This window comes from Hippocampus bargibanti, linkage group LG17 (genome assembly GCF_051943395.1).
Source record: "Hippocampus bargibanti isolate YZ-2025 linkage group LG17, ASM5194339v1, whole genome shotgun sequence".
Taxonomy (NCBI): Eukaryota; Metazoa; Chordata; class Actinopteri; order Syngnathiformes; family Syngnathidae; genus Hippocampus; species Hippocampus bargibanti.
The window spans coordinates 7,293,581-7,311,168 of NC_142750.1; the positions used below are offsets into that span (position 1 = coordinate 7,293,581).

The 17,588-nt window shown below is 42.2% G+C and overlaps 3 protein-coding genes across 3 annotated transcripts; 2 read left to right on the forward strand and 1 right to left on the reverse strand.

Annotated features, from left to right (window-relative positions):
* Window positions 1-4,701: 4,701 nt before the first annotated feature.
* On the forward strand, window positions 4,702-5,655 carry LOC148885469 (G protein-coupled receptor 183-like). Its single transcript, XM_089019337.1, has one exon. It carries the CDS (start codon window positions 4,711-4,713, stop codon window positions 5,653-5,655), a length of 945 nt encoding a protein of 314 aa, XP_088875463.1. The 5' UTR covers window positions 4,702-4,710.
* A 265-nt stretch (window positions 5,656-5,920) lies between these two features.
* On the reverse strand, window positions 5,921-12,150 carry LOC148885470 (zinc-binding protein A33). The gene is made up of 6 exons (XM_089017973.1): window positions 11,629-12,150; window positions 11,107-11,202; window positions 9,962-10,192; window positions 9,824-9,846; window positions 9,615-9,727; window positions 5,921-8,338 (listed from the first exon to the last, which is right to left on the reverse strand). The coding sequence occupies exons 1-6, from the start codon at window positions 12,013-12,015 to the stop codon at window positions 7,794-7,796; spliced, it is 1,395 nt and encodes a 464-aa protein (XP_088874099.1). The 5' UTR covers window positions 12,016-12,150; the 3' UTR covers window positions 5,921-7,793.
* A 1,800-nt stretch (window positions 12,151-13,950) lies between these two features.
* tubb4bl (tubulin, beta 4B class IVb-like) lies at window positions 13,951-17,588 on the forward strand. Its single transcript, XM_089017972.1, has 4 exons — window positions 13,951-14,141; window positions 14,545-14,653; window positions 15,526-15,636; window positions 15,745-17,588. The coding sequence occupies exons 1-4, from the start codon at window positions 14,085-14,087 to the stop codon at window positions 16,800-16,802; spliced, it is 1,335 nt and encodes a 444-aa protein (XP_088874098.1). The 5' UTR covers window positions 13,951-14,084; the 3' UTR covers window positions 16,803-17,588.

Below are 17,588 nucleotides of genomic sequence, written 5' to 3' on the forward strand. Positions count from 1 at the left end.
TTGGACCTTCCAGTTTATTGGTTGAAATTTTGCAAATAGTTTGTGTAAATGATATTATATTGGATTGTTTTGGAAACTCAAATGTTTGCTTTGTAGAGCTGGCACCAGACTGGTAATTTTAGATGAAATTTGTGTGGGGTGTCGTAGAGTAACAGTTTATATATATTTTTTTACAAATGGTAAAACACGAGGACATGGGTGTTAACAATGCTGTATTTCACTTTATGTTCAATATTAGCATTTTTATCGTATAGCTAATATATTAAATTACGTAAAGCTGATAACCATTTCAAATCGCAAAACTGTGCGTAAACCTTTAACGTGTACGAGTCGACAAACGTCGTATAGCTTTATTTATTATATTAAGTAATGGTAATAACCATTTCAAATCGTTAAACTTATTCCATGAGCGTAAACCTTTAACGTGTAATAGAACGTTCCTCTAAACGAGGAAGTGGCCATTTTACGAATTCGAACCTAATGAGGGCCCATAACTGACAACAAACACAAATACTTCATGATGAACGGTAATTTCACTCTATAAAAAGTTTATTTTATATATTTTTAAATGTTTCGTTCTGCTTTTATGAAATGCAGTACTGTACTGTTTTATGTTGGAGTTAAATTCGTGTCAATAGGAAAAGCTGATTTGATGAATTGGATGGGCAGACATTGTTACGGGCTTGGTCACGGAAAAATGTGAAAGTAGTAAGTCCCCAGTGAATCTCAAAAGGTTCTGTGAGTGTTTCAGTTTTGACTGCGACACGAAAAAGATTCATTTGAGTCATTTATTGAGTATCGATACAGAAAAATTGATCTCAGTTCAATTGTTGTCTGAAATTTTAATGCCTGCTCCCCCTAAAAGCCATTACGAGTTCCCCCCTCGTATTCCCATTTAAATGTCATCGCTCTGCTTTCGATTGCTCTTTTTTCTTTTTGCCCTTATTAATTCAACGTGTTTGTGTCTTGTAATTTTAGGTCCTTTTTTTACAATCGCAACGAAGATAGTAGAGTGTGATTACCATGTTGCCTTCAGCTCCATACGACAAACCCAGGAGATGTGAGAAAGTTGCTATTTACTGACTTACCTCTGGACTAAAACAATATTCTACGTCCAGTATCTCCTTTACATATGTAACCCAATATGATAATAAAGTGCCTTTTGATAAATTAACTGCAAGAGGACAATTTTCATGTCAAAGGCAAAATATGTGAGCTGGTCGATGGACATTTTGGATTGTTGGCTTTTAATGGCCTCAACAAATGTATGGTGTACTGTGGAAGAAATGTTTTGAATTTCAGAATGTATTTTCCTTCCTCCAAAATCGACTTGAAGGTTGACAACATGCAACAACACCTAGTAGGAAAAGTATGCAAATGTGTATTCTGTAATTGTGTTGTTTCAGGCTTTATTGAAGAAAGACAAAAAGGGTGTTGGTGAATAGGTCCTCCAATAAACAATCCAAGGACCTCAAGGTGTTATAAAGCTCCTGAAGAACCTCCCCTATGGTTCACCTTTTATAAATGGAAGAAAGCCCAACTCACTCAACACAATTTTGACTGAGACTGCGCTGCTCCCGTTTTCCGAAAGCAGCTTTATTTCACACTGGTGAGTAACAACAAATGAACAATATTAAGTTTAGCTGATTTGTGCACTTTTTTTCTTGAGATGAATTCAAATAGTACATCTGTATTCTGCCAATAATTTACATTTTTATTGCTCTTATGTGAGTTTTTGGAATATATTGTATTTATTATATTTATTTTGAAGGATATTATGAAGACTAATATGTTAATATGACACAATTATCACGAATAGGGTTTTAGGTTTTTTCCCGCCTTAATATTCAAACAAAATGTTACTAGTCATATGGCGCTAATTTACAGTACCATTTCCATTGCAATATTTCTCTCAATTTATTGAGGATCGTAGATACTTTGCATATTATTTATATATTTTTGAAGAACATGGTCAGATAGCTCTACTAAGTATATTTAATTCGAATCTATAGATCCCACAATGCCTGCACATAAATCAATATTTTATACCTATATTAATCTATGTATAAGGACATTGAGGGGAGAAAGTAGGTGACACTTTTTTTTTAAACTTAAAATAGTCTTTAAAAATGGAAAGACACAATTAAGGAAACTAAAATGTTGAAAAAATAAAATTATAGGTATGCATATTTTAAAAAAATTACATGTGTGCCATTTTTTATATAAAATTATCAATGCTCATAATCATTGAATGGTATGCCAAAAAAATCAATATACAGTAAAGTCTCGTTATATCGATATTCAAGGGAGTCCGAAAAAATATCGATATAACCGGGACTATCGATATATCCGACCCTGTTTGCATGTAATTTTCTCCGTGCGTGCATAGAAATAGTATCGATATAACCGGGACTATCGATATATCCGATATCGATATAACGAGACTTTACTGTATGTTTTTTTTCCTCACAAAATGACAATTGATTTCACGTTGCATCTCTGGAGACAATTTTTTCGGAATGATTAGTCTCATGAGAGGACCCGAGGGAAAACAATCCGCAGAAGGAACAGGTTGTCCGTAATGGCCATACAAGGATCAATCGTTGCCTCCGGTAGCTTATACAAACACATCACTATTTAAAACAATTTTAAAAAATCAGCATTGATTGTAATTAAAAAAAAAAAGCACAATCCGATAAAAAAGCATCCATGCGACTCCATGTTAAAAAAAATGTTTGGATTCATCCATGAGCTGCTGAAGCATCCATTTTATGTGCCGACACTTTGTCCTTATATTCACGTAAAAATGGGCGTACCTCAGTGCACGATTCCTCCCGGGTATTGGAGATGGCCCTGAAAACAGAAGCCCAAGGTCCCAGAGGAGGCTCCGCAAAGTCACAATAACAAGATAATAGCTTAAGGAGAAGAAGAAGAAGCCCTGTTGGGGTTTGGAACCTGTTTGCGATAAGCTCGAGATCAATTTAAAATGGCCCTGCACTATAATGCTGTCCATCATTCGTGCCACTGCGATATGTTAACCAGTCAGTTCGTGTTAAGTGAGAATCAGCACATACATATCATAATTTCAAGGCCGTCTGGTTAACCCCAGATAAAGTTTAGCTGCTCTCGTAGGATCTTCCTCAGATTTTTTCCCTTTGTAGCAGAACCCAGAGAGTTTTGCAACCACACTGACTGTTGTTTAGAACTTGGTAAATGTCTCCACATTGACCAAGACTCCAAATACCCACAGGTGAGGTGGAGGGAATTATGAACAATTCAAAATAACAAACTGAAATTTTGGTACTCCCACTGGCTGGTATTTGGACTGGATTGGATTTACCTTTATTATCTTCCACTGCGAGACTAATAAATGCAAATCCAATCCAATCGAATTAGTCTTGCAAAGGAGAAATTTACATTTCACAGCAGCAAAGTTATAAAAGGAAGATGAAAGGAAAGAAAGAAGTAGAAAAACAAAATACAGGAGCTGCTGGAATTTGAGCTGTTCCTTCATCTCTCCATCTAGACTATGGCCCTAGTTCAGGGAGCTAACAAAATTTATGACGCTACAAAATGTAAATGTACATTATACCGTGACTGTAAAGTGTACTTGGGAGTTTTGAAAAAAATATGATAAGTGGCATTTAGCAGACAACAATGCAAAGATTGTATTGTGCACCAGTGAATGGACAAACAAACTGGAGCATAATCTTCAGCAAGGGATATTTGCCGTAAATTAAGCAAGGGAGCATTTGTGGTAGGTACATCCTTAATTAAAAAAATCCTTTATACTTTGCAACATTGTTTTTTGTTTGCGATTAGTCATCTTATTGTGTTTCAAGTTGTGAAAAATGGGGCAGGCAACTTTTCAGAGTTGTCTGCCCTGGTGTCCGCTAATTTTTTTGTCATGAGTTTCAGACACTGTTTTTACTATAATTTGGACAAGTTCGCCAGGCCAAATTAAAAAGCCTAACGGGCTATATGTGGCCCGCGGGCCGTAGTTTGCCCATGTCTGCCCTAGTTCCTTTAGACAAGGTGAAGAGAAACACGAACTGTTCCAAATTTGAGCTTGAATATTTAGTACTCAGATTAGATGAGCCTTTATTTGTCTCACAGTGGCGAAATTTACATTTCACAGCAGCAAAAACAAAATACGGAAGCTGCTGTAAAGGCAGCCACTCTTGCGGCGCCATCTTGAAGTCAAAAACAAACAAACAAAAAAGTCAAGAACAAACAAACAAAAAGCGACAACAAATAATGTGATACAAGAGACACACAGTCATTCAATTTTAAGCACTTTATGCACCCACTCTATTGCATGAAGCAGTTCTAGATGAAAGAGGAGAGGATCCAAGCCTCCTTTTCACCAGTGGCTCAGGGACATCATGGTGAAATGTGCACGTCTGCTACAAGCTAAATTTTGAAAGCAAACACGAAGCTGTGGCATCCATTGATGACAAGAGATTGTCTCACATCTATTGTCCCATGTAAATCCGCTTCAATTCCAAGCCGTGACAGTTTCACATACGCAGATGGTAGGATTCTCACTTTAAAGTCAGAATTTATAGATTAAAGTCAGCATTCTGAGAATGTGTGTGTGTTACTTGAAAGAATCATTGCTTTACTTTAGCAGGCGTTCAGGGTGTGCAGACTTTTTCAATCGCCTCCCCACCGTACAACCGCACTCTTTTGCCATCATAGTGCTCTGCCATGGCCGCCAACACATCCTGGCCGACGACATCCTCGAACGTGACGGCGAGTGAAAACGGGACCACCAAAGCTTTTAGCGTGTTTGACGGCTGCGACACGCAAGTGGAGGGCATCCTGTTCGATCTGACGCTGCAGTGCATCAACGTGGTGGTGGGCATCCCCGCTAACATCCTGGTCATTGCCTTGTTGGTTCGTAACCGCAAGGAACCCGCCACATCCGACATCTACCTGGGCTCACTGGCCTTCATGGATGCCTACTTTGGTTCCATGACCCCCGTTAGCTTCCTCAACCTCTACCATTGGCAGAGCAAAGCGGTCTGGTCCGCTCTGAAGTTCTCCTACGGGGTAAAGGACACCAGCGGACCTCTGTTCCTCTCTTGCATCTGCCTGGATCGTTTTTTGGCCGTCGTTTTCCCACTAGTGTTTGGCAGGCTCAAGTGCGTGGAGTACCGGCTAGGTCTCTCCGTGTCGGTCTTCGGTCTTACCTTCGCTTACTCCGCTGCCAAGATGGTAGGTGGCTTACCGGACTTTGAGAAGGTGTTCACGGGTGAGATCCTGGCCACGTTCACTTGGATGGTGGTGTGCAACGGCAGCATTCTGTGGGCTCTGAAGAAGTCGGGAGGCGTTGGGAAGGACAATATGCGGCCTCTGAAGAGGAAGGCGTTTAAAATCGTGCTCTCCATCCTCTGCATCATCATCGTCAACTATCTGCCACCCGTGGCTTTGTTCCCCTTTCAGGATTACTACTCACCTGACGTCTTCCGATGCTACGTGCAGCCCGTCGGCTTTGCTTTCCTCAACATCAGCAGCACCATCCAGCCTCTTGTCTACCTGTCTCGCCTGGACAAAGTCCCCTTCCTGCCGGACGCCTGCGTCCGGAAATGGTGCCCATGTATCGCAGAGAAGAAAGACAAAATAACGCCTGCGCGAGAGCCGTCTAGCTAAGGGGAACTCTTTCAAATATTAATAATAATCCATTTCATTTCTAAGCACCTTTCAAAAGTCTCAAGGTCACTTTACAGTCACATGATACATTTTTATTTGTGGGTGAGCAGCGCAGCCACACGCGCCAGCGTTCACTCAACCCGGAAGTAACTCAAACAGATAGAAAGCTAGCTAGCTAGCTAGCTAGCTAATAGATAGCTATATAGTGAATAGATAGCTAATAGATAACAATATAGTGAATAGATAGCTATATAGGTCATTGATAGCTAGCTAGATAGCAAATAGCTAACTAGCTAGCTAAATAAATCGAGAAATATTCAGACTAAATTCAGATTTTTTTCCCTTTAGTCATTCCTTTAACATCAGTTTTAAATGGCAGACGATAGCATAATTGGTAATGAGATTTTAGTTTTAGTTTTGCCGCTAACGAACAAAAAACTCATAAATAAAATATTTACTCTCAAAATTATTTTCATTACTTTGGAAGGCAGGCTACAATAGCTTAAAAAAGAAAAAAAAACAATAACATGGCAGTCTGATGATGTCATCAACGTCCAGTCAAAATGGCAGGAATCTTTCCACCGAGCGCGCCAAAAGATTTTACTTTGAAAGCAGTTCCGAAGCGCACATGGAAAGGCAATGAGATATTGGCCTTGTTTTCTCCGTTTAACGTCGCTTACACAAAAGATGTCAAGTTTACACACCACTGATCAAATGCTGCTTTCTTGGGGAGAGAACAATAATGGGGCCAATGTAAAAACGTTTAAACACCCCTGTTAGTGTCAGCAACCGTCAAACAGTGCACTAGGTAAGAAAAGCTGCATCGTGTTTTGTACGTACGATCTTTTTTAATAATTTTTAATCAGACGTTTTGATCTGTGAAAAATTGCTACTTTTAATTTCACGTGTGTTTGTGCTTGCATACTTGTCCCTTGATTTCGGCATGATACGATATATTACAGATGCTCCCCAACTTATGAACGAGATATGTTCCGAACGGTCGTTCTTATGGTGAATTTGTTCGTAAGTTGCTTCAGCGCTATATTTTGTATGGAATGTAATTTTTAAGGCTTATATAAGTATGTTTAAGGCGTGTATAAGTAACTTGTATTGGTTTGTACTGAAAAATAAACATTTAATATATTCTCTATAAAGATATGTACATGTACAACAGGAGAGAATACTACATATGATAGAGTGAGAGATCTCACTACGCCAAAAATGTTCGTATGTACCATTGTTCGTAACTCGAATGTTGTTAAGTCGGGGAGCGCCTGTAATTTCTATCCAGACATGAACAGCAAATTGAGTTTATCGAAGTTGAATGCAAAATACAAATCATATCATATCATATTCAGAATATGAATACCATCGATCAGAGAATCAGTCTGTTGCCATCCTAGACGTGAACTAAAACATTCAAAATTCATTGACCGATAATTTTCTTTTTTTATACACCCCTACTCAAGAACCAACTTTGTGTGCAACACATGCCAGAATCCTAAATTCCTCATACGGCTTTAGCCATATGTCCACAAAAAAAAAAAAAAAAAAAAATCAAGAATGCTAATATAATGGAAAAACAGTTTAACACTCCTCAATTCAGTACTACATAATTTTCATTCTTTGTGCATGTTTTCAGCAAGGCTTTTAAGATGTCCACTGTAGGAACTTAAACTTAGCTTGTAGCAAACGTACACCTTCCACCATGACGTCTCTGATCCACTGGTGAAAAGGATGCTTCAAACCTCTCCTCTTTCATCTAGAACTGCTTCATGTACTCAAAAATCATATAGTACACGGAGCAAGTTAAGATTGCACAACTGTCCATGGTTTTATGTTCCCTGTTATGTTTATTATTTTGCTTTGTGTTGACTATTTTGTTAAGCGCTTTGTTACAGCTGCAGCAGTTGTGAAAGCGCTATCTAAATTAGGATGTATTGTATTGTATTGTATTGTATTGTATTGTATTGTATTGTATTGTATTGTAACCATTGTCCTTGAAAGCGTTTAATAGAAAAAAAACTAATACCCTACTTCGCGTCTACTTATTTAAACCTCACAAATTATGTTCAAATTCTAAATTTTGGAATTGAAGTGGAATGAGAAATGTCCTTTTCGATGTTGCAATGAAGGATTTATTGCCTCATCTTGGTGACGATCACCCTTTCCGGAAGGATCCTCAACGGATGGTCACTGTGCGTGTAAAAATACGGCAGCAGCGTTTGGCTAAACGTTTGCTCGTACACGTGAATGGGCAAATCGTCGTCGTCATCGGCGTCCCAAAACGTCACGGCGCCTTTTTCATAATCCACATGGACTTTGATTCGTTCCGGCACCTTGGACACTTCCAGCGGCGTCGGTGGCGAAGTCATGGCCTTCACTTGGCCGTCCCGGAAGCACAAAGTCCAGAATCCGTTCTCGGGTCTGGCGTTGACCTCCGAGTTCCTCGGGATGGACGAGGAGACCACGCCCAGAAGCCAGTCCCAGTTGCTTCCGGTTTGGACCACCCAGCGGTGGCTTCCCGAGCCCAACGGCGCGGCGCCCACCACCTCGGCGCTGATGTGGAAGCGCTCCGGGTTGTCGGGGCAACGGTTCATCCGGTCGCTGTAGTGACAGGAAGTGAGGTCGTCCGACAGGATGAGGCAAGGGTGCGCTGTGTTCGGGTCCAAGGTCACGGGAGCTGAAAGCCAGAAAATTAGACGGGCGGCTCTTTTCACGCAGGCACGCGCACCCCCACGCGTGGATGCATTCCCAAGAAATACCCAAAAAATCCCTCACACACAAATTCTCACTCCCACCCTGTATCAGACACACACGCACAGACACAAACACAACTACACACATACACACACACTATCAACACAACTACACACATGCACTCAAACACACAACTGCAACTACACACACACACACACAATCAACACAACTACACACACAGACTATCGACGCAACTACACACACGCAAACACACAACTACACACACGCACACACACAATCAACACAACTACGCACACACTATCGACACAAGTACACACACGTAAACACACAGAACTACAACTACACTCACACAATGTTTGATGTTAAGCAGATTCTTTACTTACAGACACTGTAAGAATCTGCTTAACATTAGATATCAAGTAGACAGGATGAACTTAGTACAACGATTACACTCACACAATATCAACACAACTACACACACTATCGATACAACCACACACACACACACTATCGACACAATTACAGTATATACATACACATTATTGATACCATTACACACACACACACATACACACAACTACACATGCACGCAAACACACACAACTACAACTACACACACAGTCACACAAACACACACAACTACAACTACACACAAAACTACACACATTTTGACACAACTACACACACACACATACATACAAACACTCTTGACACAATTTTACACACACACACACACACACATACACTCCATCGACACAACTACACACACGCACACACACATAAGATCTACAGAAGTATACACACACACACACACACACACACACACACACTATTGACTCAACTACACGCACACACACACACACACACACACACACACACACACACACACACACACACACACACACACACACACACACACACACACACATACACTATTGACACAACTACACACATACGCGCGTAAACAAAACTACAGACATACACGCGCAAACACACAACTACACACACACTCTATCGACACAAGTACACACACACACACAATATCTACACAAGTATACACACACATACACACTATTGACACAACTACACACACACACAGTTGACACAACTACACATACAAACGCAAACACACAACTACACGCACACACACACACACACACACACACACACATTCTTACTCCCATCAACGTGCACTTATTCTACACACATGCACATACATACTCTCCATGCACACTTACTATAATCAATATGTTCCAGCATTTTCTCCCACACTCTGTACTTGAGGTTGGAGAGGTGGTTGGCCACATCGAGAAGGGTATCGCACATGCTGTCGGAGTCCAATGTTGTGTCTCTGTTGTCACACACACATACGCGCGCACGATAGCACACTTACACTCCAGTCACCCTATATCGGCAATCGTTGGATCCATTTCAAGTGATTCCATACCTCTCCTCTTGATCCTTAAACTTCTGTCAAAAGAAAAGTAAACACATTTCAAAGTTCTTATTTCCACAAAAAACAAAATTTTTTGCCTCCGATACGAATGCTTGACCTTTGACCTCTCAGCATTCTCAAACTACTGACCTTCAACAAGACCATGTCATCTTCCTTCAGCAGCTGGCGCACAACCCCGACACTCTCGGCCAGGGACAGTACCTTGGCCCACATCTCCTTCATCTTGTCGTTCATGTTCGCTATCTTCTCCTCCTCCTCCCGCTTGACCGCCGCCAGCCGGGCCTCCTCCTCCCGGTCTAACACTTGACGAAGCTGCTCAAACTGACCGCGGATTAGACGTTGCGTCTCCACTGCCTGCCCCTAGAAGAGGAGATAGATCCCTCGGTCAGCAGGTGTGTCAGCAGTTTTTAGTAGTACAGTAGTTAGTTCGAATGGTCCAACAATGACCTTTCTGTCGACCGTCAACGTTTAAAGATTTTTTTTTTGTTCCCACAAGGCGATAATGTGAAATAATCGACAAATGCAACATCATTTTTTCTTGTCCAGAATTGATGATTCTTCTAATTCTGATGTGATCTTTTTTTATTATGTATTTGTTTTTATCTATCCATCTATCCATCTGTCGTTCGAGCCAGCTAGCCAGCTAACCAGCTAGCCATCTAGCTAGCCAGCTAGCCATCGAGCCATCTACCTAGACGGCTAGCCATGTAGCTAGCCAGCTAGCTAGCCAGCTAGCCATCGAGCCATCTACCTAGACGGCTAGCCATGTAGCTAGCCAGCTAGCCATCTAGCTTGCCATCTACTGAGCTATATATCCATCTCGCCATCAAGCCATTGAGCCACTGAGCAATCATGCCATCGAGCCATCTAGCTTGCCAGCTAGCCATCTAGCTAGTCAGCTAGCTATCTAGATATCTATCTCTCTATCTAACCATCTAGCCATCAACCCACCTAACCAGATCTAGCTAGCTAACTAGCTAGCTAGATCAGAATCAAAAAGCCTTTAATAGTCCCACAATGGGTAAATTTAGATACCTATCTCTCTAGCTATCTAGCTAGCTATCTAGCAATCCATCTTTATTTATTCATTTGTGTATGTACTGTATGTACTATGTGTACTACGTGTACTGCGTGTACTGAGTACTGAGTACTGTGTGTACTGCGTGTATGTATTTATTTGATTAATCTATGTATTTATCTATTTATTGTGTATTCTTATTTTATGTATTTGTCCATTTGTTTGTTTGTTTTGTTTATAAGGAAAAGTGACTCACTTTAATGTGCTTGAACATGTCGGCGGAGGCCCTGTGGATCGTCTTCATTTTGTCCAGTTTGTCCTGGAGACTCTTGAGGGAGTCGTTTAGTTTATCCTGGAAAGTCGAACGGAGAGAAATGCGCTAGTTTACATTGTCAATGTTTGGATCAGTTGGAATTCTTCACCGCTGCTGTCGTCAGACTAATGGACGGACTTGAAGAGCAGCATTCTACGTGGAGGTGTTCATGAAATTAAAACAAAAACAACACAAATAGAGGATGAGCACAATAACTAATTGTTTTTTTCCTTATTTATTTATTTTTTACTCGCAAATGGCTAAGCTTTAAACTATTTTGCAGTTATGGCCAAAAATATTGTTAGTTTCATTCGATCGTTGGAAAATTTCCATGTGTTTCGCTTATTACTGTATATAATTCTCAACGGCAGAAACCTGTTACTCCGTTTTTTTGTTGTTGTTGTTTTTAGTTTCTCTTCTTCTAAGAATGCAACCAACGCTGAAGTTTCCATCCCGCCGTCCTACCTTGCAGTCCGTCGCTGCCTCCTCTACAGGTGAGCATTCGTGGTCTTTGTGCGCCTTGGAGCATTGGCACACCACACAGATGGGCTCCTTGTCCTCCAAACAAAAAAGTTTATACTTCTCCTCGTGCAGTGGACACATCATCCTCTCCTCCGCCGCTTCTACCTCCCGACGGGAGACCACGGCCTCGCAGATGTTCTTCAAGGCCAGGTTGGGGAAGTGGCTTGACTTGGAGGACTTCTTCCGACACACTGGGCACTCGCGGTGGCTCGCGTCCCAGCAGCGTTCCTGACATCTCCTGCAGAAGCTGTGGCTGCAAGACAGCATCACCGGGTCGGAGAAGATTTCATGGCAGATGGGGCATGTGAGTTCCTCTTCTGGAAGCGACATGGTCCAAGAAGTAGGCCTTTTGATAAAGATCTTTAAGATTCCTCCTATATATTCTCCAGATTCGTGTGCGTGTGTGAGAATCCCCCTCTCCCCCCCCAAAAAAAAATGTTTCCTGCTGGGTTGGAAAGTGGCTTGTGTGGGTGTCGCAGTCAGACAACAATACAAAAATGTGGCTTTGCTGAGAAGCAGGAAGTTGAGTGCTATTGGCCGCTTGCTGGCTGGTTACTTTGCACAACGGAGGAATGCAATCATGCAGGATGTCAACGCTTTCAGCCATCGTCTTGTTGCTATTAGCAGAACCGACACACCACTTTACCAATTATTCACCCTTTTAGTTTCATTACAGTCACACAAACAAAAGTTTGGTTGATAAGACAAATACTGTAATCCAGCTAATTAATTTTTTTGTTCCTTTTTAAAGGACAACCGACGCCTCCGGACAAGTTGTGTCCATAATTTGTAAAATCACTTCAAATGACTTCTACCGAGCCCATTTTACAAAGATTCCACGGTATATAGCTATATTTTACATTTTAAGACTCATGGTGAATATTCAGGAAATCTTGTTTTCGAGTTGATGACGATGCCCAAAGTGACGTCACATTCGGATCTACTACTATTACTATTACGTCTACTATTTGATACTAGTTGACACAAAGTCCCAGCAGACAAATCAGCCCATTTCCAACGGACCTTGGGCGCCATCTTTTGCATTTTCTGGGACGATACATTGGAGTCCAGGCGCCTCAAAATGACACGGAAGGACTTCTTTAATCGATTGCAAACATTTATGCTTTCCTCTTCAGAACTATTTGAATCATATTCATAACTGGATGAGGAACAAGAAAGCATCTTCTCCGAATCTGAAGCCATTGTTTTGATTCTAGAGCAAGACAGGACATCCTGGCATGACATCACGAACAAGGGCGTAGGACGTTCTGAAACTCGCCATTTCCGGGGTCATTTTGGGACACTTTAAGTCATTTTTATTGGTGTTTTTAATTTGACTAATAATATCTGCCTGTATGTTTTGAGTATTTTAGATGCTATAAAACGTTCTTCTGGTGTCAGTTAGGAAACAAAAAAATTGTGTCGGTTGTCCTTTAACTATGTTCTGTGATAAATGGAAAAGGCGTGTGTTGAGTGACTCCCAACTTAAGACAGTTCCACACATCCACTCGTATAAACACTGATTTCTAATTAATATTGAGTTTATCTAATATGAAATAAGCAACAAAATACACCAAGCCATGACATTTTCTGTCGACAGCAAGTCACAAAATGGCTGCCATATTTCACAAACACAATACTAATCACAACATCGTGTTTCAAAAAGTGTGACGAGGGGGTGTGGGGGGTCATAGAATATATGGTAAATAATATTTTTTTGATTTCCCCATTATCAACTCAAAGCAAAAAAATAAGCCTTCTGGTCTTCAACTGAGACAAATTGAGGTGAGATTGGCGTAAAATCGCGTGTGAAGTCCGCTTTTCAAAATAAAACTAAGCTAGTGTACTAAAACATTCACTTCACTTTCTTTGGCACGTTGACATTTAGCAGTCACCCCCAAACTATCTTGTGCTTGTTTATGATAGCAACTGATCAATAAATTAAAAATATCTAACGAAAGTTTGGCGAAACGGTGCGACTTGTTAGACTATGAGCTTTTATTTAGAAGGTATGACATTGAACAGAAAGCAAAGGCCAGTATTGAGAGAAATTGAGAGCCTATAAATACAACCAAAGCCTTTTAATAGTTTTCATAAATGATATAAAATAACTATAAAAAGAAAAAAAGTGCGAGGAAGACTACGAATGCATCTCACAGGGTCGCCCCCATTTGGCACATAGTGGGCCCCGCCCCCTTGTGGTCCGCTCTTTGGTTACCATGACGATGACGTCACCTCTCACCACCGCTTCAGTCCAGTTGAAGCGTTTCGAAAAAGGGAGGGGGGGCAATCCATTTCGTCAGAGAAACAGCCGTCGTTTGTACACCAGGAGCCATCGTCGCTTCTCTCCTTCTCCTCCTTCTTCTCGAACCATCCACGTCCCTCACCCGCATCCCAAAATGCGTGAAATTGTGCACCTGCAAGCCGGCCAGTGCGGAAACCAGATCGGGGCCAAGGTAATCTCATCTCCCTGCTGTCACGTTTAAGGGTATTTTTGTACGTGCACAGATTAGTGCGTGATTGATTTCATTCATTCGCATAAACGCCCCAACCACATCGAACCTATCTTCTCGGAATGTTCCAGAAAGAACATTTTGCATGCTTTTTGCACATGAATCACCCCTCACTCCCCCATCGTGCCCCGCCCATCATTTTGCTTGTTAAAAAAAACAGTGCGATGATGGTTTTTGTCAAGCACTCACACCCACACCCATTCACTGACCTAGTTGTAAATGCAGTAATAACGTTGAACTATGCCACCACGCCCCCACACATAATTTCAAGATTCATGTTTTATTCTCTCTTTTGATCAAATTAATTCTTAAAATGCATATTCATGTTTCTTTCACCCTCTCACAGTTCTGGGAGGTGATCAGTGACGAGCACGGCATTGATCCTACCGGAACGTACCATGGCGATAGCGACCTGCAGCTGGACAGGATCAGCGTGTACTACAATGAGGCTTCGGGTAAACTAGGATTTTTCTTTTGTTTTGTTTTTATGTGTTCTTGAATAAATGATAAAGGACACAGACAAAAAAAGGCGTGAAATGCACCCTCTGATCAATAATTAATCAAGGTTTGTGTGTAGTCGATGTTAGTTGTAATTTTTCATCTGACAAATACATTTTTAACTACTATTCTCTGCTCTCACCGAACATACGAATGAGAAAATGAGAGCACACGCAAGGAGCTGAGTGAAGCTACATCCCCCCCAAAAACTGATTTGGAGTCACATTTCTGACATCAGTCCCGAGACCACACCCCTTACAGCGTAGGTGTCAAAGTCAAGGCCCCAGGGTCCAAATCTGGCCCGCCACATCATTTTATTCGGCCCACAAAAGCAAATAAAATTTGTGAAGTTCCATGATGCTTGCTAAAGTCCAAACCAAAATTCCACATTTTCGTATGTAAGAATCCAAAATAGGGTGCGGAAAATCATACTGGACCCTCCGCACCCTGCCCACCACCTTTTCCAGCTACTTCCCTCAGGTAGGCGCTACCGATTCATGCGCAACAAATCCAGCCGACATTTAAACAGCTTCTTCCCCCGAGCCATTAACTCTTTGAACAGCAGCCCAAATTGAACTGTATAGTGCCTCTTTGCATTTTTTTTTGATGACGATACTAGTGCAGCGTGTTTGACCGGAAACAAATTCCTTGCGTGTTCTACATACTTGGCAATAAAGATGATTCTGATGTAAACCACAATAACAGTCATCGTTTTTTACTTCAAATTAGTTTCTCATTAATTTGTTGTATGTCTATATGTAAATGTGGAAGGGATTGAAGACACGAATTGCTTCCCCAAATTCATAAATGGTTATTGTTTGTTTTCCAGGTGGGAAGTATGTTCCCCGCGCCATCCTAGTGGATCTGGAGCCAGGGACCATGGATTCTGTCCGATCCGGTCCCTTCGGTCAGATCTTCAGACCTGACAATTTTGTCTTTGGTAAATCACAGTCATCAAGTCATTTTATTATGAAAGCGCTTGGAGGTCTGTGGACATCTCAACATGAAAGGCCGCCCAACTAGAAAAGTCCCGCGTGTTCTTTTCCAGGTCAGAGCGGAGCAGGCAACAACTGGGCCAAGGGCCACTACACGGAGGGAGCCGAGTTGGTCGACTCGGTCTTGGATGTGGTGAGGAAGGAAGCGGAGAGCTGCGACTGCCTGCAGGGCTTTCAGCTCACTCACTCCCTGGGAGGCGGCACGGGATCCGGTATGGGCACGTTGCTCATCAGCAAGATCCGCGAAGAGTACCCAGACCGCATCATGAACACCTTCAGCGTGGTGCCCTCGCCCAAAGTGTCCGACACGGTGGTGGAACCGTACAACGCCACTTTGTCGGTGCACCAGCTGGTGGAGAACACGGACGAGACATACTGCATAGACAACGAGGCCCTGTACGATATCTGCTTCCGCACGTTGAAGTTGACCACGCCCACTTACGGAGATCTCAACCATTTGGTGTCGGCCACCATGAGCGGGGTCACGACCTGCTTGCGTTTCCCCGGCCAGCTCAACGCCGACCTGCGCAAACTGGCGGTAAACATGGTGCCCTTCCCGCGCCTGCATTTCTTCATGCCGGGTTTCGCCCCCCTCACCAGCAGGGGGAGCCAACAATACCGCGCCCTCTCCGTACCCGAGCTCACCCAGCAGATGTTCGACGCCAAGAACATGATGGCGGCGTGCGACCCGCGCCACGGCCGTTATTTAACCGTCGCCGCCGTGTTCCGCGGCCGCATGTCCATGAAAGAGGTCGACGAGCAGATGCTGAACGTGCAGAACAAGAACAGCAGCTACTTTGTGGAATGGATCCCCAATAACGTGAAGACGGCCGTGTGCGACATCCCGCCGCGCGGCCTCAAGATGGCCGCCACCTTCATCGGCAACAGCACGGCCATCCAGGAGCTATTCAAGCGCATCTCTGAGCAGTTCACCGCCATGTTCCGACGCAAGGCTTTCCTCCACTGGTACACGGGTGAGGGCATGGACGAGATGGAGTTCACCGAGGCCGAGAGCAACATGAACGACCTGGTGTCCGAGTACCAGCAGTACCAGGACGCCACCGCCGAAGAGGGCGAGTTCGAAGAGGAGGGCGAGGAAGAGGGAGCCTAAAAAAACTCTCCACTAACCCAACCACCATTAAATAACCATTTTAGCTCCACATTGCGCTTTCGATGTTAGCTGTGTTCGGAATCATTCACATATTCATCACCATTCACATCTACAATCTTACATTTGCCTGTTAAATGTAAAATAGGTAACCCAGCCCTGGGTTCAAATGACACTAAACTAATGTTGGGTTATTTATGCCCTGTGTATTTGGTTGAGGATATGACGAAGCACATTGAATCAAGATTTTGATTCATCAAATGGGGAAAAAGTATCCACATTCATGAGTTGTTGTGGCCAAGGTTTCTTGGGCACAACAACTTATGAATTTACCAAATTTACCAAGTTTGGTTCATTGAATAGTGCCAAAAATTGGATTAAACATTTTGTAACCTAATTTGGTTATTTTTTTACACCAGTTTTAACGTAATGGCTAGTTGATTGTGTAGCTCAATATAAAAAAAATCGCTCAAAAATCAGTTCATTCATGCCCAGCTACAAATACCAGTGGTTATAGACCACTATTTTCGTACACGATAAAGTTTAATGAGTGAGTCATTCCGAACACTGTCGTTGTGTTAGCAACACTAGTGACGGTTTTGCTTGTTTTTATTTTGTTTTGTTTATTTATTTACTTTGCGATAGCGTAAAAAGCACAGAAACAACATTCACATTTGACCCGCCCACACACCCCCTCTCACCCTGACGCCATTGTTTCCAAGCAAGCGAGTTTTAACTGTGAAGCCTTTATCATTGGAGAATAAATCAAATAAATCACCCGGACATGTC